The following is a 20587-nucleotide window of genomic DNA, read 5'->3' as shown; positions in this document are numbered from 1 at the left end:
AAAAATACCTTTTCTCAACTTGTTTTTTATGCTCCAACCAAAAAAAAAAAAACTTGCTTCTCAGGAGCAAGTTTAAGTAAAATAAATAAATAAATAAACCTATAGAATAGTGGTGTGGATGTTGAGCTTAAATAAAAACAAAGTACAGTAGTTTGTCCCATCATACGTGGCTACCTAATAAAATCTGCTCCAGGGCGACGCATTACTGAAGCGCTTGAATCTACCACGACGTAACTCCGCGCCTGCGCAGATACAGCGTATGTTGATGTTCTCGAACGCGCTCGGAATGACGTGTTTTGTTGTAGATGGTTGTGTGAAAAGGAGAAATCCCTACATTCCGCATGGATTTATCAATCTCCATCCTGTCTTCTGTAGTGACAGCGCTCTCCTGCTGTCTGCGGACTCCACACGCATCGGTAACAAGTGACTGAAGAGTCTAGTGAGGCTCAAACTCGATGTTCCCGTGACTTTGGATCCTCATTTCGCATGAAAGGTAAAGAAATCACTGCGGTCAAGCCAGCCGCCAAGTAGAAAAGCACGGTCAATCTAGCCGCCACGTTATTTCCAGGGTCGCGTATAAACTGCGTATTACGGTAATACCGTCAGAGAACTGATCTGAATGGAGTGCTCTTCCAGCGAACGCTACTTTTTTCCCCCAACACACAGTCCGTTACTGTCTGATGCTGAATACCAAAATAAAAACCCTCTAATACTCATATTACAAAATAAGAACAATAATATATGCTTGCTGCATCTCTACATTCAGTGTACAGTAAGTACAGTGTCAGCTGCATGCTGCTGCATCTACTTTCAAAAACGTATAAAAATAAAAGTTATAGATTGCACAGACGACTTTCACCTCAGATTGAGAGTACACCTTGCCACAATGTCAGCTGCATCGTTTCAGGACAGTCTGATGCGGAATTACAAAATAAGAGCCTCCCAATTCTCAAAAATAAGATGCTGCATCTCTACTTTCAAAAATGTATATTAAAAAAAGTTATAGATTGCACAGGCCACTTTCACCTCAGATTGACAGTACACCTTGCCACAATGTCAGCTGCATCGTTTCAGGACAGTCTGATGTGTAATTACAAAATAAGAGCCTCCCAATTCTCAAAAATAAGATGCTGCATCTCTACTTTCAAAAATGTATATTAAAAAAAGTTATAGATTGCACAGGCCACTTTCACCTCAGATTGAGAGTACACCTTGCCACAATGTCAGCTGCATCGTTTCAGGACAGTCTGATGTGTAATTACAAAATAAGAGCCTCCCAAATCACATAAACAAGCTGCTGCATCTCTACTTTCAAAAATCTATAAAAACAAAAGTTATAGATTGCACAGGCCACTTTCACCTCAAATTGAGAGTACACCTTGCCACAATGTCAGCTGCATCGTTTCAGGACAGTCTGATGTGGAATTACAAAATAAAAGCCTCCCAAATCTCAAAAATAAGATGCCGCATCTCTACTTTCAAAAATGTATATTAAAAAAAGTTATAGATTGCACAGACCACTTTCACCTCAGATTGAGAGTACACCTTGCCACAATGTCAGCTGCATCGTTTCAGGACGGTCTGATGTGTAATTACAGAATAAGGGCCCCCCAAATATCATAAATGAGATGCTGCATCTCTACATTCAAAAATCTATAAAAATAAAAGTTATAGATTGCACAGACCCCTTTCACCTCAGATTGAGAGTACACCTTGCCACAATGTCAGCTGCATCGTTTCAGAACAGTCTGATGCCGAATTACAAAATAGGAGCCTCCCAAATCTCAAAAATAAGCTGCTGCATCTCTACTTTCAAAAATCTATAAAAATCTAAGTTCTAGATTGCACAGGCCACTTTCACCTCAGATTGAGAGTACACCTTGCCACAATGTCAGCTGCATCGTTTCAGGACAGTCTGATGTGTAATTACAAAATAAGAGCCCCCCAAATATCATAAATGAGATGCTGCATCTCTATTTCAGAAAATCTATAAAAATTAAAGTTATAGATTGCACAGACCACTTTCACCTCACATTGAGAGTACACCTTGCCACAATGTCAGCTGCATAGTTTCAGGATGGTCTGATGTGTAATTACAAAATAAGAGCCTCCCAAATCTCATAAACAAGCTGCTTCATCTCTACTTTCAAAATTATATATTTAAAAAAGTTATAGATTGCACAGGCCACTTTCGCCTCAGATTGAGAGTACACCTTGCCACAATGTCAGATGCATCGTTTCAGGACGGTCTGATGTGAAATTACAAAATAAGAGCCCCCCAAATATCATAAATGAGATGCTACATCTCTATTTTCAAAAATCTATAAAAATCTAAGTTCTATATTGCACAGGCCACTTTCACCTCAGATTGAGAGTACACTTTGCCACAATGTCAGCTGCATCGTTTCAGGACAGTCTGATGTGTAATTACAAAATAAGAGCCCCCCCAAATATCATAAATAAGATGCTGCATCTCTATTTTCAAAAATGTATATTTAAAAAAGTTATAGATTGCACAGGCCACTTTCACCTCAGATTGACAGTGCACCTTGCCACGATGTCAGTTGCATCGTTTCAGGACAGTCTGATGTGTAATTACAAAATAAGAGCCTCCCAAATCACATAAACAAGCGGCTGCATCTCTACTTTCAAAAATCTATAAAAACAAAAGTTATAGATTGCACAGACCACTTTCACCTCAAATTGAGAGTACACCTTGCCACAATGTCAGCTGCATCGTTTCAGGACAGTCTGATGTGTAGATACAAAATAAGAGCCCCCCAAATATCATAAATAAGATGCTGCATCTCTACTTTCAAAAATGTATATTAAAAAAAGTTATAGATTGCACAGGCCACTTTCACCTCAGATTGACAGTACACCTTGCCACAATGTCAGTTGCATCGTTTCAGGACAGTCTGATGTGTAATTACAAAATAAGAGCCCCCCAAATATCATAAATAAGATGCTGCATCTCTACTTTCAAAAATGTATATTAAAAAAAGTTATAGATTGCACAGGCCACTTTCACCTCAGATTGACAGTACACCTTGCCACAATGTCAGCTGCATCGTTTCAGGACAGTCTGATGTGTAATTACAAAATAAGAGCCTCGCAAATCACATAAACAAGCTGCTGCATCTCTACTTTCAAAAATGTATATTAAAAAAAGTTATAGATTGCACAGGCCACTTTCACCTCAGATTGACAGTACACCTTGCCACAATGTCAGCTGCATCGTTTCAGGACAGTCTGATGTGTAATTACAAAATAAGAGCCTCCCAAATCACATAAACAAGCTGCTGCATCTCTACTTTCAAAAATCTATAAAAACAAAAGTTATAGATTGCACAGACCACTTTCACCTCAAATTGAGAGTACACCTTGCCACAATGTCAGCTGCATCGTTTCAGGACAGTCTGATGTGGAATTACAAAATAAAAGCCTCCCAAATCTCAAAAATAGGATGCCGCATCTCTACTTTCAAAAATGTATATTAAAAAAAGTTATAGATTGCACAGACCACTTTCACCTCAGATTGAGAGTACACCTTGCCACAATGTCAGCTGCATCATTTCAGGACTGTCTGATGTGTAATTACAGAATAAGAGCCCCCCAAATATCATAAATGAGATGCTGCATCTCTACATTCAAAAATCTATAAAAATAAAAGTTATAGATTACACAGACCCCTTTCACCTCAGACTGAGAGTACACCTTGCCACAATGTCAGCTGCATCGTTTCAGAACAGTCTGATGTGTAATTACAAAATAGGAGCCTCCCAAATCTCAAAAATAAGCTGCTGCATCTCTACTTTCAAAAATGTATACTAAAAAAGATTATAAATTGCACAGGCCACTTTCACCTCAGATTGAGAGTACACCTTACCACAATGTCAGCTGCATCGTTTCAGGACGGTCTGATGTGGAATTACAAAATAAGAGCCTCCCAAATCTCATAAGTAAATTGCTGCATCTCAACAATAAAAAATATATAAAAATAGAAGCTATAGATTGCACAAACCCATTCCACCTCAGATTGAAAGTACACATTGCCATAGTTCCACATCGTTTCAGGACTGTCTAATGTGGAATTTTTAAATAAGTGCCTACCAAAATGCACAACGTTGTGTCTCTGCAATCAGAAACCTCACACACTTCCACTGTACCCAAACACACACACACAAGCACTTTTTTTTTTACAAGACAAAAATTATTTGAATACATTGTCTACATACACACAGACACATACATATATACAGGCCCCCTTTTATTACCCATTTCTGTGTTGTTTTTGAGGTTTGTGTTCTTGAGTGTTTGCTGCTAAAAAGCTAATTTTTTGTTTCATCTGACCATAGAAGCCAGTCCTATTTGAGGTTGCAGTAATGTTTGATATCTGAATATGCTTTAGTTTGTTTTTGGATGAGCTAGACGAATTTTTCTTGTAACCCTCCTAAACAACATGTGTTGATGTAGGTTCTGTTTGACAATTTTTTTTAAGGTTTTCTGAAACGAACTATTTTCTGCAATTCTCCAGCTGTGATCCTTGGAGAGTCTTTAGCCACTCAACTTTCCTTCTCACCATGCATTAGGACGATATAGACATACGTCCTCTTCCTGGCAGATTTGTAACATTTTATGTTGATTGAAAATTCTTAATTATTGCCCTGATGGTGGAAATGGTCCACTTCACCAATTTGTGAATCTCAATTATCAGCAAAAGATAATTTTCATTCATCAGAAATATATTCTTTGTTTTTTCTCATTGAGATGTATGATTGATGGAATTTGAGCTTTGTTTTCCCTCCTCTTTATATTTTTGTGAAACAGGTAGCCATGGCTGGATAATTTCATGTTTATAATCACGCTGGAGTGCTCAAAAATATATATACCTCATTTTTGCTATATGGAATGCAAAAACTTTTAAATTCAGTATATCAAAACTGCTCAGAATGCAGATATAACCTAAGGTTTTTTTCTTTATTGTGAGCAGTATTGAGATACTGATCTTCAAAGTTTTTGCAGAGTGTCATCTGTGTAAACGCAAACTGTTTACTTTTAAGATGTTTTAAAACATAAAACTAGTGTTGTAACAATGTTGTAGTTATAGTTCCTGTGGCTCAAGTGGTAGAGCTTTGCATTAGCACTGCAAGGCTGTGGGTTTGATTCCCAAGGAACATGTTAGGTAAAAAAAAAAATGTTAGCCTGAATGCAATGTACGTTGCTTTGGATAAAAGTATCTTCTAAATGCATACATTTAATTTTAAATTTTAAAATTAAAATGTATATTTAATGTATTCATGACATTTATATTTAAAAAATCTCTCCGGACATCAGTATGGCTAAAATAACATGCAAACATTTATTATTGTAATTGAGACCAAATCAATTAAATTGTTCTAACTGAAAATAACTCTGCAATAGTTACAGCAAAACACACAAAAAGACTGTAATTTCCCAGGAATTTGGGTGGCTTTAATTGACAACATCATCAATAAAATAGTCGATCTTGAGGTTTCTAACAAATATCGACTTGTGTGAAATTATTTATGTCCCGGGCCGGCAATACCACGACTGAGGTGTCCTTGAGCAAGGCACTGACCCCCAACTTCTCCCTGGGCACAGCAGCATAAATGATGACCAAAGCTCCGGGTGTGTGTTCACATTGTGTGTGTGTGTGTGTGTGTGTGTGTTCACTGCTGTGTGTGTGCACTTTGGATGGGTTAAATGCAGAGCACGAATTCTAAGTATGGGTCACCATATTTGGCTGTATGTCACTTCACTTTCTTTCACTTTATTTCTCTACACTGATTTACAGTTTTTCAGCGCTCTCCTCATCGCGCCGCAGTTCAGCGACATGACAAAGAAAGATGATCCTGATTGGTCCTCTTTTGTTTTAAAAAAAAAAAAGTCCCAAAATGTACACAACTTTAAAAAGGAATATCACAAAATGTAAACAAGTTGTCCCAGAATATGAATATGACAATAAGAAAAATGTCAGATAGTACTTTATAATGCCAAATTTCAAAGAGCGCAAAATCGTAACGTTAATAAGTTCCTGTCAGGCACTTGTGAGACCTAAACAGCCATCCATCTTGAGGGCATCAACGCCCACTACAGTACGATTGACATTTCACAACAATATTGCTGCATCAGAGTAAACACATAAAAATCGTAGGGTTGCATGAGGACTGGAAGGATATCGAAGCAAGACGAAGGGTGACTGCAACTTTTTTTACATAATAGAGTTCCTCTGCTAAATTGCTATATTTTGGTTGGACATTTAAGGAAAATTACTTGAATCGACAGTGACGGTGTTTGCTATCCACCTTTAGCAAAATTAATGATCAACCAATTGAGTAGCACTATTCAGTCATTTATATATATATTTATATATACCATTTTACTGTGATGTCTGAGTTAATGTAATACTTTATTTTAAATTAAAGACGTTTTACTAGGACACTCGTAAGATCAATCAATTGCTGAAACTGATGATGCTCGTTGATGCTATCATGTAAAAATAATCACAGTGATGATAACTTTGAAAACTGATGTCATGGTTATGTTTTGAGCACTGTATAGGCCTAAAGCAGAAACATATGTTTTAATCGCAAGTTTTCATCATACTGACACTTTGGATTTTCTCCCAGAGTGCGCTCATTCAGGGTGTTTGGGGTGAGTAATTTTAGTTTTTTTTTAATTTTACTATCCATCCATAAAAATGCAGTTCAATAACTGTCCAACAACTATGTTTTTAACTGTATTAATGGACTTTTTTTCCTCTATAGAACAAAACCAAACTTCAGTCAGTGGAGTCAGTTGAATTCCTGACAAAAAATGTCATCAAATTTGATGATAATGTGACACGAAAAGACGGCTTTTGGGGACAGGTGTGCAGTGCACATAGCATTCCTAACACCAAAAACAATCGCTATAGACTTCTTAGAGCATTTCGTAAGGTGAGCACTTCTTTGTTTCACTAAAAGGTTTTCAAAACCAGACTGACACAAATGGTTATTAAAATTACAGTTAAAATATGATTACACACACACACTTTTATGTATAAATATGTATGTACATCAATCTGAGGTGAAAGTTTCCTGTGCAATCTATAACTTTTTTTAAATATATAATTTTGAAAGTAGAGATGAAGCAGCTTGTTTATGAGATTTGGGAGGCTTTTATTTTGTAATTACACATCAGACTGTCCTAAAACGATGCAGCTGACATTGTGGCAACGTGTACTCTCAATCTGAGGTGAAAGTGGACTGTGCAATCTATAACTTTAATTTTTATAGATTTTCTGAAATAGAGATGTAGCATCTCATTTATGATATTTGGGGGGCTCTTATTTTGTAATTCCACATCAGACTGTCCTGAAACGATGCAGCTGAAATTGTGGCAAGGTGTACTCTCAATCTGAGGTGAAAGTGGCCTGTGCAATCTATAACTTAGATTTTTATAGATTTTTTTATATAGAGATGTAGCATCTCATTTATGATATTTGAGGGGCTCTTATTTTGTAATTCCACATCAGACTGTCCTGAAACGATGCAGCTGACATTGTGGTAAGGTGTACTCTCAATCTGAGGCGAAAGTGGCCTGTGCAATCTATAACTTTTTTAAATATATAATTTTGAAAGTAGAGATGAAGCAGCTTGTTTATGAGATTTGGGAGGCTTTTATTTTGTAATTCCACATCAGACTGTCCTGAAACGATGCAGCTGACATTGTGGTAAGGTGTATTCTCTATATGAGGTGAAAGTGGCCTGTGCAATCTAGAACTTAGATTTTTATAGATTTTTGAAAATAGAGATGTAGCATGTCATTTATGATATTTGGGGGGCTCTTATTTTGTAATTCCACATCAGACTGTCCTGAAATGATGCAGCTGACATTGTGGCAAGGTGTACTCTCAATCTGAGGTGAAAGTGGCCTGTGCAATCTAGAACTTTTTTAAATATATAATTTTGAATGTAGAGATGAAGCAGCTTGTTTATGAGATTTGGGAGGCTTTTATTTTGTAATTACACATCAGACTGTCCTGAAACGATGCAGCTGACATTGTGGCAATGTGTACTCTCAATCTGAGGTGAAAGTGGCCTGTGCAATCTATAACTTTAATTTTATAGATTTTCTGAAATAGAGATGCAGCATCTCATTTATGATATTTGGGGGGCTCTTATTTTGTAATTCCACATCAGACTGTCCTGAAACGATGCAGCTGACATTGTGGTAAGGTGTACTCTCAATCTGAGGTGAAAGTGGCCTGTGCAATCTATAACTTTAATTTTTATAGATTTTTTTATATAGAGATGTAGCATCTCATTTATGATATTTGAGGGGCTCTTATTTTGTAATTACAATTCAGACTGTCCTGAAACGATGCAGCTGACATTGTGGCAATGTGTACTCTCAATCTGAGGTGAAAGTGGCCTGTGCAATCTATAACTTTAATTAAATAGATTTTCTGAAATAGAGATGCAGCATCTCATTTATGATATTTGGGGGGCTCTTATTTTGTAATTCCACATCAGACTGTCCTGAAACGATGCAGCTGACATTGTGGTAAGGTGTACTCTCAATCTGAGGTGAAAGTGGCCTGTGCAATCTATAACTTTTTTGAATATATAATTTTGAAAGTAGAGATGAAGCAGCTTGTTTATGAGATTTGGGAGGCTTTTATTTTGTAATTCCACATCAGACTGTCCTGAAACGATGCAGCTGACATTGTGGTAAGGTGTATTCTCTATATGAGGTGAAAGTGGCCTGTGCAATCTAGAACTTAGATTTTTATAGATTTTTGAAAATAGAGATGTAGCATGTCATTTATGATATTTGGGGGGCTCTTATTTTGTAATTCCACATCAGACTGTCCTGAAACGATGCAGCTGACATTGTGGCAAGGTGTACTCTCAATCTGAGGTGAAAGTGGCCTGTGCAATCTAGAACTTTTTTAAATGTATAATTTTGAATGTAGAGATGAAGCAGCTTGTTTATGAGATTTGGGAGGCTTTTATTTTGTAATTCCACATCAGACTGTCCTGAAACGATGCAGCTGACATTGTGGTAAGGTGTACTCTCAATCTGAGGTGAAAGTGGCCTGTGCAATCTAGAACTTAGATTTTTATAGATTTTTGAAAATAGAGATGTAGCATGTCATTTATGATATTTGGGGGGCTCTTATTTTGTAATTCCACATCAGACTGTCCTGAAACGATGCAGCTGACATTGTGGCAAGGTGTACTCTCAATCTGAGGTGAAAGTGGCCTGTGCAATCTAGAACTTAGATTTTTATAGATTTTTGAAAATAGAGATGCAGCATCCCATTTATGAGATTTTGGAGGCTCTTATTTTGTAATCTCACATCAGACCGTCCTGAAACGATGCATCTGACATTGTGGCAAGGTGTACTCTCAATCTGAGGTAAAAGTGGTCTGTGCAATGTATAACTTTAATTTTTATAGATTTTTTTTATATAGAGATGTAGCATCTCATTTATGATATTTGGAGGGCTCTTATTTTGTAATTACACATCAGACTGTCCTGAAACTATGCAGCTGACATTGTGGCAAGGTGTACTCTCAATCTGAGGTGAAAGTGGCCTGTGCAATCTATAACTTTTTTAAATATATAATTTTGAATGTAGAGATGAAGCAGCTTGTTTATGAGATTTGGGAGGCTTTTATTTTGTAATTACACATCAGACTTTCCTGAAACGATGCAGCTGACATTGTGGCAATGTGTACTCTCAATCTGAGGTGAAAGTGGCCTGTGCAATCTATAACTTTAATTTTTATAGATTTTCTGAAATAGAGATGCAGCATCTCATTTATGATATTTGGGGGGCTCTTATTTTGTAATTCCACATCAGACTGTCCTGAAACGATGCAGCTGACATTGTGGTAAGGTGTACTCTCAATCTGAGGTGAAAGTGGCCTGTGCAATCTATAACTTTAATTTTTATAGATTTTTTTATATAGAGATGTAGCATCTCATTTATGATATTTGAGGGGCTCTTATTTTGTAATTCCACATCAGACTGTCCTGAAACTATGCAGCTGACATTGTGGCAAGGTGTACTCTCAATCTGAGGTGAAAGTTTCCTGTGCAATCTATAACTTTTTTAAATATATAATTTTGAAAGTAGAGATGAAGCAGCTTGTTTATGAGATTTGGGAGGCTTTTATTTTGTAATTCCACATCAGACTGTCCTGAAACGATGCAGCTGACATTGTGGTAAGGTGTACTCTCAATCTGAGGTGAAAGTGGCCTGTGCAATCTAGAACTTAGATTTTTATAGATTTTTGAAAATAGAGATGTAGCATGTCATTTATGATATTTGGGGGGCTCTTATTTTGTAATTCCACATCAGACTGTCCTGAAACGATGCAGCTGACATTGTGGCAAGGTGTACTCTCAATCTGAGGTGAAAGTGGCCTGTGCAATCTATAACTTTAATTTTTATAGATTTTCTGAAATAGAGATGCAGCATCTCATTTATGATATTTGGGGGGCTCTTATTTTGTAATTCCACATCAGACTGTCCTGAAACGATGCAGCTGACATTGTGGTAAGGTGTACTCTCAATCTGAGGTGAAAGTGGCCTGTGCAATCTATAACTTTAATTTTTATAGATTTTTTTATATAGAGATGTAGCATCTCATTTATGATATTTGAGGGGCTCTTATTTTGTAATTCCACATCAGACTGTCCTGAAACTATGCAGCTGACATTGTGGCAAGGTGTACTCTCAATCTGAGGTGAAAGTTTCCTGTGCAATCTATAACTTTTTTAAATATATAATTTTGAAAGTAGAGATGAAGCAGCTTGTTTATGAGATTTGGGAGGCTTTTATTTTGTAATTCCACATCAGACTGTCCTGAAACGATGCAGCTGACATTGTGGTAAGGTGTACTCTCAATCTGAGGTGAAAGTGGCCTGTGCAATCTAGAACTTAGATTTTTATAGATTTTTGAAAATAGAGATGTAGCATGTCATTTATGATATTTGGGGGGCTCTTATTTTGTAATTCCACATCAGACTGTCCTGAAACGATGCAGCTGACATTGTGGCAAGGTGTACTCTCAATCTGAGGTGAAAGTGGCCTGTGCAATCTAGAACTTTTTTAAATATATAATTTTGAATGTAGAGATGAAGCAGCTTGTTTATGAGATTTGGGAGGCTTTTATTTTGTAATTACACATCAGACTGTCCTGAAACGATGCAGCTGACATTGTGGCAATGTGTACTCTCAATCTGAGATGAAAGTAGCCTGTGCAATCTATAACTTTAATTTTTATAGATTTTCTGAAATAGAGATGCAGCATCTCATTTATGATATTTGGGGGGCTCTTATTTTGTAATTCCTCATCAGACCGTCCTGAGACAATGCATCTGACATTGTGGCAAGGTGTACTCTCAATCTGAGGTGAAAGTGGTCTGTGCAATGTATAACTTTAATTTTTATAGATTGTTTTTATATAGAGATGTAGCATCTCATTTATGATATTTGAGGGGCTCTTATTTTGTAATTCCACATCAGACTGTCCTGAAACCATGCAGCTGACATTGTAGCAAGGTGTACTCTCAATCTGAGGTGAAAGTTTCCTGTGCAATCTATAACTTTTTTAAATATATAATTTTGAAAGTAGAGATGAAGCAGCTTGTTTATGAGATTTGGGAGGCTTTTATTTTGTAATTCCACATCAGACTGTCCTGAAACGATGCAGCTGACATTGTGGTAAGGTGTACTCTCAATCTGAGGTGAAAGTGGCCTGTGCAATCTAGAACTTAGATTTTTATAGATTTTTGAAAATAGAGATGTAGCATGTCATTTATGATATTTGGGGGGCTCTTATTTTGTAATTCCACATCAGACTGTCCTGAAACGATGCAGCTGACATTGTGGCAAGGTGTACTCTCAATCTGAGGTGAAAGTGGCCTGTGCAATCTAGAACTTAGATTTTTATAGATTTTTGAAAATAGAGATGCAGCATCCCATTTATGAGATTTTGGAGGCTCTTATTTTGTAATCTCACATCAGACCGTCCTGAAACGATGCATCTGACATTGTGGCAAGGTGTACTCTCAATCTGAGGTAAAAGTGGTCTGTGCAATGTATAACTTTAATTTTTATAGATTTTTTTTATATAGAGATGTAGCATCTCATTTATGATATTTGGAGGGCTCTTATTTTGTAATTACACATCAGACTGTCCTGAAACTATGCAGCTGACATTGTGGCAAGGTGTACTCTCAATCTGAGGTGAAAGTGGCCTGTGCAATCTATAACTTTTTTAAATATATAATTTTGAATGTAGAGATGAAGCAGCTTGTTTATGAGATTTGGGAGGCTTTTATTTTGTAATTACACATCAGACTTTCCTGAAACGATGCAGCTGACATTGTGGCAATGTGTACTCTCAATCTGAGGTGAAAGTGGCCTGTGCAATCTATAACTTTAATTTTTATAGATTTTCTGAAATAGAGATGCAGCATCTCATTTATGATATTTGGGGGGCTCTTATTTTGTAATTCCACATCAGACTGTCCTGAAACGATGCAGCTGACATTGTGGTAAGGTGTACTCTCAATCTGAGGTGAAAGTGGCCTGTGCAATCTAGAACTAAGATTTTTATATATTTTTGAAAATAGAGATGTAGCATCTCCTTTATGAGATTTGGGGGGCTCTTATTTTGTAATTCCACATTAGACTGTCCTGAAACGATGCAGCTGACATTGTGGCAAGGTGTACTCTCAATCTGAGGTGAAAGTGGCCTGTGCAATCTAGAACTTAGATTTTTATAGATTTTTGAAAATAGAGATGCAGCATCCCATTTATGAGATTTTGGAGGCTCTTATTTTGTAATCTCACATCAGACCGTCCTGAAACGATGCATCTGACATTGTGGCAAGGTGTACTCTCAATCTGAGGTAAAAGTGGCCTGTGCAATTTATAACTTTAATTTTTATAGATTTTTTTTTATATAGAGATGTAGCATCTCATTTATGATATTTGGAGGGCTCTTATTTTGTAATTACACATCAGACTGTCCTGAAACTATGCAGCTGACATTGTTGCAAGGTGTACTCTCAATCTGAGGTGAAAGTGGCCTGTGCAATCTATAACTTTTTTAAATATATAATTTTGAATGTAGAGATGAAGCAGCTTGTTTATGAGATTTGGGAGGCTTTTATTTTGTAATTACACATCAGACTTTCCTGAAACGATGCAGCTGACATTGTGGCAATGTGTACTCTCAATCTGAGGTGAAAGTGGCCTGTGCAATCTATAACTTTAATTTTTATAGATTTTCTGAAATAGAGATGCAGCATCTCATTTATGATATTTGGGGGGCTCTTATTTTGTAATTCCACATCAGACTGTCCTGAAACGATGCAGCTGACATTGTGGCAAGGTGTACTCTCAATCTGAGGTGAAAGTGGCCTGTGCAATCTAGAACTCAGATTTTTATAGATTTTTGAAAATAGAGATGCAGCATCCCATTTATGAGATTTTGGAGGCTCTTATTTTGTAATCTCACATCAGACCGTCCTGAAACGATGCATCTGACATTGTGGCAAGGTGTACTCTCAATCTGAGGTGAAAGTGGCCTGTGCAATCTATAACTTTTTTTAATATACAGTATTGTTCAAAATAATAGCAGTACAATGTGACTAACCAGAATAATCAAGGTTTTTAGTATATTTTTTATTGCTACGTGGCAAACAAGTTACCAGTAGGTTCAGTAGATTGTCAGAAAACAAACAAGACCCAGCATTCATGATATGCACGCTCTTAAGGCTGTGCAATTGGGCAATTAGTTGAAAGGGGTGTGTTCAAAAAAATAGCAGTGTCTACCTTTGACTGTACAAACTCAAAACTATTTTGTACAAACATTTTTTTTTTTCTGGGATTTAGCAATCCTGTGAATCACTAAACTAATATTTAGTTGTATGACCACAGTTTTTTAAAACTGCTTGACATCTGGGTGGCATGGAGTCACCCAACTTGTGGCACCTCTCAGCTGTTATTCCACTCCATGATTCTTTAACAACATTCCACAATTCATTCACATTTCTTGGTTTTGCTTCAGAAACAGCATTTTTGATATCACCCCACAAGTTCTCAATTGGATTGAGGTCTGGAGATTGGGCTGGCCACTCCATAACATTAATTTTGTTGGTTTGGAACCAAGACTTTGCCCGTTTACTAGTGTGTTTTGGGTCATTGTCTTGTTGAAACAACCATTTCAAGGGCATGTCCTCTTCAGCATAGGGCAACATGACCTCTTCAAGTATTTTAACATATGCAAACTGATCCATGATCCCTGGTATGCGATAAATAGGCCCAACACCATAGTAGGAGAAACATGCCCATATCATGATGCTTGCACCTCCATGCTTCACTGTCTTCACTGTGTAATGTGGCTTGATTTCAGAGTTTGGGGGTCGTCTCACAAACTGCCTGTGGCCCTTGGACCCAAAAAGAACAATTTTACTCTCATCAGTCCACAAAATGTTCCTCCATTTCTCTTTAGGCCAGTTGATGTGTTCTTTGGCAAATTGTAACCTCTTCTGCACATGCCTTTTTTTTAACAGAGGGACTTTGCGGGGGATTCTTGAAAATAGATTAGCTTCACACAGACGTCTTCTAACTGTCACAGTACTTACAGGTAACTCCAGACTGTCTTTGATCATCCTGGAGGTGATCATTGGCTGAGCCTTTGCCATTCTGGTTATTCTTCTATCCATTTTGATGGTTGTCTTCCGTTTTCTTCCACGTCTCTCTGGTTTTGCTCTCCATTTTAAGGCATTGGAGATCATTTTAGCTGAACAACCTATCATTTTTTGCACCTCTTTATAGGTTTTCCCCTCTCTAATCAACTTTTTAATCAAAGTACGCTGTTCTTCTGAACAATGTCTTGAACGACCCATTTTCCTCAGCTTTCAAATGCATGTTCAACAAGTGTTGGCTTCATCCTTAAATAGGGGCCACCTGATTCACACCTGTTTCTTCACAAAATTGATGACCTCAGTGATTGAATGCCACACTGCTATTTTTTTGAACACACCCCTTTCAACTAATTCAACTAATTGCCCAATTGCACAGCCTTAAGAACGTGCATATCATGAATGCTGGGTCTCATTTGTTTTCTGAGAATCTACTGAACCTACTGGTAACTTGTTTGCCACGTAGCAATAAAAAAATATACGAAAAACCTTGATTATTCTGGTTAGTCACATTGAACTGCTATTATTTTGAACAATACTGTACGTTTGAAAGTAGAGATGGAGCAGTTTTTTTAGATGTGGGAGGCTTTTATTTTGTATTTACACATCAGACTGTCCTGAAACGATGCAGCTGACATTGTGGCAAGGTGTACTCTCAATCTGAGGTGAAAGTGGCCTGTGCAATCTATAACTTTTTTAAATATATAATTTTGAAAGTAGAGATGAAGCAGCTTGTTTATGAGATTTGAGAGGCTCTTATTTTGTAATTCCACATCAGACCGTCCTGAAACGATGCAGCTGACATTGTGGTAAGGTGTACTCTCAATCTCAGGTGAAAGTGGTCTGTGCAATGTACAACTTTAATTGTTATAGATTTTTTTATATAGAGATGTAGCATCTCATTTATGAGATTTGGGGGGGCTCTTATTTTGTAATTCCTCATCAGACCGTCCTGAAACGATGCAGCTGACATTGTGGTAAGGTGTACTCTCAATGTGAGGTGAAAGTGGCCTGTGCAATCTATAACTTTAATTTTTATAGATTTTTTTATATAGAGATGTAGCATCTCATTTATGATATTTGAGGGGCTCTTATTTTGTAATTCCACATCAGACTGTCCTGAAACTATGCAGCTGACATTGTGGCAAGGTGTACTCTCAATCTGAGGTGAAAGTTACCTGTGCAATCTATAACTTTTTTAAATATATAATTTTGAAAGTAGAGATGAAGCAGCTTGTTTATGAGATTTGGGAGGCTTTTATTTTGTAATTCCACATCAGACTGTCCTGAAACGATGCAGCTGACATTGTGGTAAGGTGTACTCTCAATCTGAGGTGAAAGTGGCCTGTGCAATCTAGAACTTAGATTTTTATAGATTTTTAAAAATAGAGATGTAGCATGTCATTTATGATATTTGGGGGGGCTCTTATTTTGTAATTCCACATCAGACTGTCCTGAAACGATGCAGCTGACATTGTGGCAAGGTGTACTCTCAATCTGAGGTGAAAGTGGCCTGTGCAATCTAGAACTTAGATTTGTATAGATTTTTGAAAATAGAGATGCAGCATCCCATTTATGAGATTTTGGAGGCTCTTATTTTGTAATCTCACATCAGACCGTCCTGAAACGATGCATCTGACATTGTGGCAAGGTGTACTCTCAATCTGAGGTAAAAGTGGTCTGTGCAATGTATAACTTTAATTTTTATAGATTTTTTTATATAGAGATGTAGCATCTCGTTTATGATATTTGGGGGGCTCTTATTTTGTAATTACACATCAGACTGTCCTGAAACTATGCAGCTGACATTGTGGCAAGGTGTACTCTCAATCTGAGGTGAAAGTGGCCTGTGCAATCTATAACTTTTTTAAATATATAATTTTGAATGTAGAGATGAAGCAGCTTGTTTATGAGATTTGGGAGGCTTTTATTTTGTAATTACACATCAGACTGTCCTGAAACGATGCAGCTGACATTGTGGCAATGTGTACTCTCAATCTGAGATGAAAGTAGCCTGTGCAATCTATAACTTTAATTTTTATAGATTTTCTGAAATAGAGATGCAGCATCTCATTTATGATATTTGGGGGGCTCTTATTTTGTAATTCCTCATCAGACCGTCCTGAGACAATGCATCTGACATTGTGGCAAGGTGTACTCTCAATCTGAGGTGAAAGTGGTCTGTGCAATGTATAACTTTAATTTTTATAGATTGTTTTTATATAGAGATGTAGCATCTCATTTATGATATTTGAGGGGCTCTTATTTTGTAATTCCACATCAGACTGTCCTGAAACCATGCAGCTGACATTGTAGCAAGGTGTACTCTCAATCTGAGGTGAAAGTTTCCTGTGCAATCTATAACTTTTTTAAATATATAATTTTGAAAGTAGAGATGAAGCAGCTTGTTTATGAGATTTGGGAGGCTTTTATTTTGTAATTACACATCAGACTGTCCTGAAACGATGCAGCTGACATTGTGGCAATGTGTACTCTCAATCTGAGGTGAAAGTGGCCTGTGCAATCTATAACTTTAATTTTATAGATTTTCTGAAATAGAGATGCAGCATCTCATTTATGATATTTGGGGGGCTCTTATTTTGTAATTCCACATCAGAATGTCCTGAAACGATGCAGCTGACATTGTGGTAAGGTGTACTCTCAATCTGAGGTGAAAGTGGCCTGTGCAATCTATAACTTTAATTTTTATAGATTTTTTTATATAGAGATGTAGCATCTCATTTATGATATTTGAGGGGCTCTTATTTTGTAATTCCACATCAGACTGTCCTGAAACGATGCAGCTGACATTGTGGTAAGGTGTACTCTCAATCTGAGGTGAAAGTGGCCTGTGCAATCTATAACTTAGATTTTTATAGATTTTCTGAAATAGAGATGCAGCATCCCATTTATGAGATTTGGGAGGCTCTTATTTTGTAATTCCACATCAGACCGTCCTGAGACTATGCATTTGACATTGTGGCAAGGTGTACTCTCAATCTGAGGTGAAAGTGGTCTGTGCAATGTATAACTTTTTTTAATATACATTTTTGAAAGTAGAGATGCAGCATTTTTTTTTTTTTTTTTTTAGATGTGGGAGGCTTTTATTTTGTAATTACACATCAGACTGTCCTGAAACGATGCAGCTGACATTGTGGAAAGGTGTACTCTCAATCTGAGGTGAAATTGGTCTGTGCAATCTATAACTTAAATTTTTATAGATTTTTGAATATAGAGATGTAGCATCTCATTTATGAGATTTGGGAGGCTCTTATTTTGTAATTCCACATCAGACCGTCCTGAAACGATGCAGCTGACATTGTGGCAAGGTGTACTCTCAATCTGAGGTGAAAGTGGTCTGTGCAATCTATAACTTTTATTTTTATACGTTTTTGAAAGTAGATGCAGCAGCATGCAGCTGACACTGTACTTTCTGTCTGAGGTGGAACCAGTCTGTGCATTCTAGAACTTTTATTTGTATAGCTTTTCGAATGTAGAGATGCAGCAAGCATATATTATTGTTCTTATTTTGTAATATGAGTATTAGAGGGTTTTTATTTTGGTATTCAGCATCAGACAGTAACGGACTGTGTGTTGGGGGAAAAAAGTAGCGTTCGCTGGAAGAGCACTCCATTCAGATCAGTTCTCTGACGGTATTACCGTAATACGCAGTTTATACGCGACCCTGGAAATAACGTGGCGGCTAGATTGACCGTGCTTTTCTACTTGGCGGCTGGCTTGACCGCAGTAAGAAATCGTGCTGTTTTGTGCGCTTCGCGTCCGTTGTTTATGTTCTCTTGAGGTCAGAGAGCCAAAAATCTCCCGAAATCTACCTCAAAGAATCCCATTCCCTCATTTAATTATTTTTCATTTTTGTAAATAACGTTTGATAACACGTTTGATTATCTCGGATGAAACTTGTAGCCCTTTATTTAATTATTTAGGAAACACTTATAACAAGGATAATCCATTGACTAGCATTACAAATGAGAAAAACATTAGTTACAGTTATTTAAAATATTTTTAATGTTAATAAAATGAATATATTATATATTGTAAAACATAACAGATATATTATATAGGTATTAAAACTATTATATATTATGCAATTAAATTTATTATATATCATAAAATGTAATCAATTTATTACATATTGGTATTAAAAATTATTATATATTATTAAATGTATATTGATATTAAACTATATATATTATAAAATATAATACATTTAAATATTATTATATATTAAAGTATCTATTATAAAATTTGTTTTATTATATATTATTTTATTTTTATTTGGTAGTTTCACTGTTTGTTGTCTAAAGAACATGTAGCTAAACTGAAGGAAGCGTCTGATGATGTTTGTGGGTCTGTATCAGTTTTACATGTGTCTTGTTTTCTCTCTCCTTCCAGCGGAGGAATGGCGTGGAGGGCTGATCTGTGTCATGTGACCCTCGGGGTCGAGGGCATGACCTGCGGCTCCTGCGTTCAGTCCATTGAGGGCCGGATTGGGGCTCTGCCGGGGGTCATTCATATACAGGTGAGAGTGACATCAATGCTGAACTCAACAAATGAACACAAGGTCGATGTGAGGTTTACCTCTTTGCATTCAGCTTTTTATGAATATAATAATTGTAACTATCACCGTGCATGCTTGACCAATTAACAAGAGTGTGACTTCTTCCTTGTGTGGGTTTCAAAATATTAATTCAGTCTATATGCATTTTCTTTTAGTGTTTTTCCAGTAAACAATGTGCAGATATGTGTTGGATTGTACATACAGTACAGTGCTGTTAAAGAAGGGTCTTCTGCTTATTAAGGCTGCATTTATTTGATCAGAAAAATTGGAGAGAAAAAATCTGTAATATTATAACAATTTAAAATAATGTTTTCTATTTTAATATACTTTAAAATAAATATTTATTGATTTATATAAAAATTAATATTTATACTTTTGATATTTATACTAATAATGTTTAATACTTATTATACTAATAATAATTCATACTAATAGTATTCACATTTATACTTTATTATCACTTTGTAAACAAATCCTTGCTGAATAAAAGCATTAATTTAATATTAATTTAATTAATTAAAAAAAAAAAAAAAAAAAACATATCACACATTCCGAAAAAATATTATGCCGCAAAATTGTTTCAAACATTGATGATAAATCATCTTATTAAAATGATTTCTGAAGATCATGTGTCACTGAAGACTGGAGGAATGATGCTGAAAATACAGCGGAGCATCACAGAAATACATTACATTTTAAATTATATTAAAATAGAAATCAATTATTCTAAATGGTAATAATATTTCAGATTATAAAAAAAAATATCTGTATTTCTGATCAAATAAATGCAACCTTAATTAATTAAAACATTCTAAACATTTTTAGAAAAACTTACTGATCCCAAACTAACGGCAGTATAAAATAATAATAATATATAATATATATAACATTTGTAATTTATTTAATTTTTAATTTATATAAAATTCCAATTTCTATCTTTTATCCCTAAACCAACTCAAAAACCTAGCTGAGCCACAGATTAAATTTCCTGGTGTCCTTTTTCCGTGAATCATTACTTGATCAGACTCTGTGCTTTCTGGGCGGCTGACAAAACAATCAGAAAGATACGCTGCTGATAATATTTACCAAATAGCCTTCCCTCCAGCAACAGTTACGTGATTGACGAAAGCCACTCGTATGTTGAACTTAGATCCACAATCTAAACTGTGCTAAATCATCCTGGCCTTTCCCTTAAAACACAGTCACCCTGCAGACATGGGTCAAACGGGCAGATAATGAAAGAGTTATTTATCTAAGATGTTGTTTTAA

The 20587-nt window shown here is 36.2% G+C and overlaps 1 protein-coding gene across 1 annotated transcript in view; it reads left to right on the top strand.

Moving 5' to 3' along the window:
• The first annotated feature begins 208 nt into the window (after positions 1-208).
• LOC128027374 (copper-transporting ATPase 1) overlaps positions 209-20587 on the top strand; it is a 42939-nt gene continuing 22560 nt past the window's right edge. The window contains exons 1-2 of the mRNA XM_052614941.1: positions 209-493; positions 19153-19279. Coding sequence (XP_052470901.1) covers positions 19160-19279 — 120 coding nt within the window. The 5' untranslated portion in view covers positions 209-493; positions 19153-19159. The remainder of the gene's footprint in view (positions 494-19152; positions 19280-20587) is intronic.

This window comes from Carassius gibelio, chromosome A14, assembly GCF_023724105.1.
Source record: "Carassius gibelio isolate Cgi1373 ecotype wild population from Czech Republic chromosome A14, carGib1.2-hapl.c, whole genome shotgun sequence".
NCBI lineage: Eukaryota > Metazoa > Chordata > Actinopteri > Cypriniformes > Cyprinidae > Carassius > Carassius gibelio.
The sequence above is the reverse complement of the archived record's forward strand: the minus strand, read 5'-3'. Positions and strand labels throughout refer to the sequence as shown.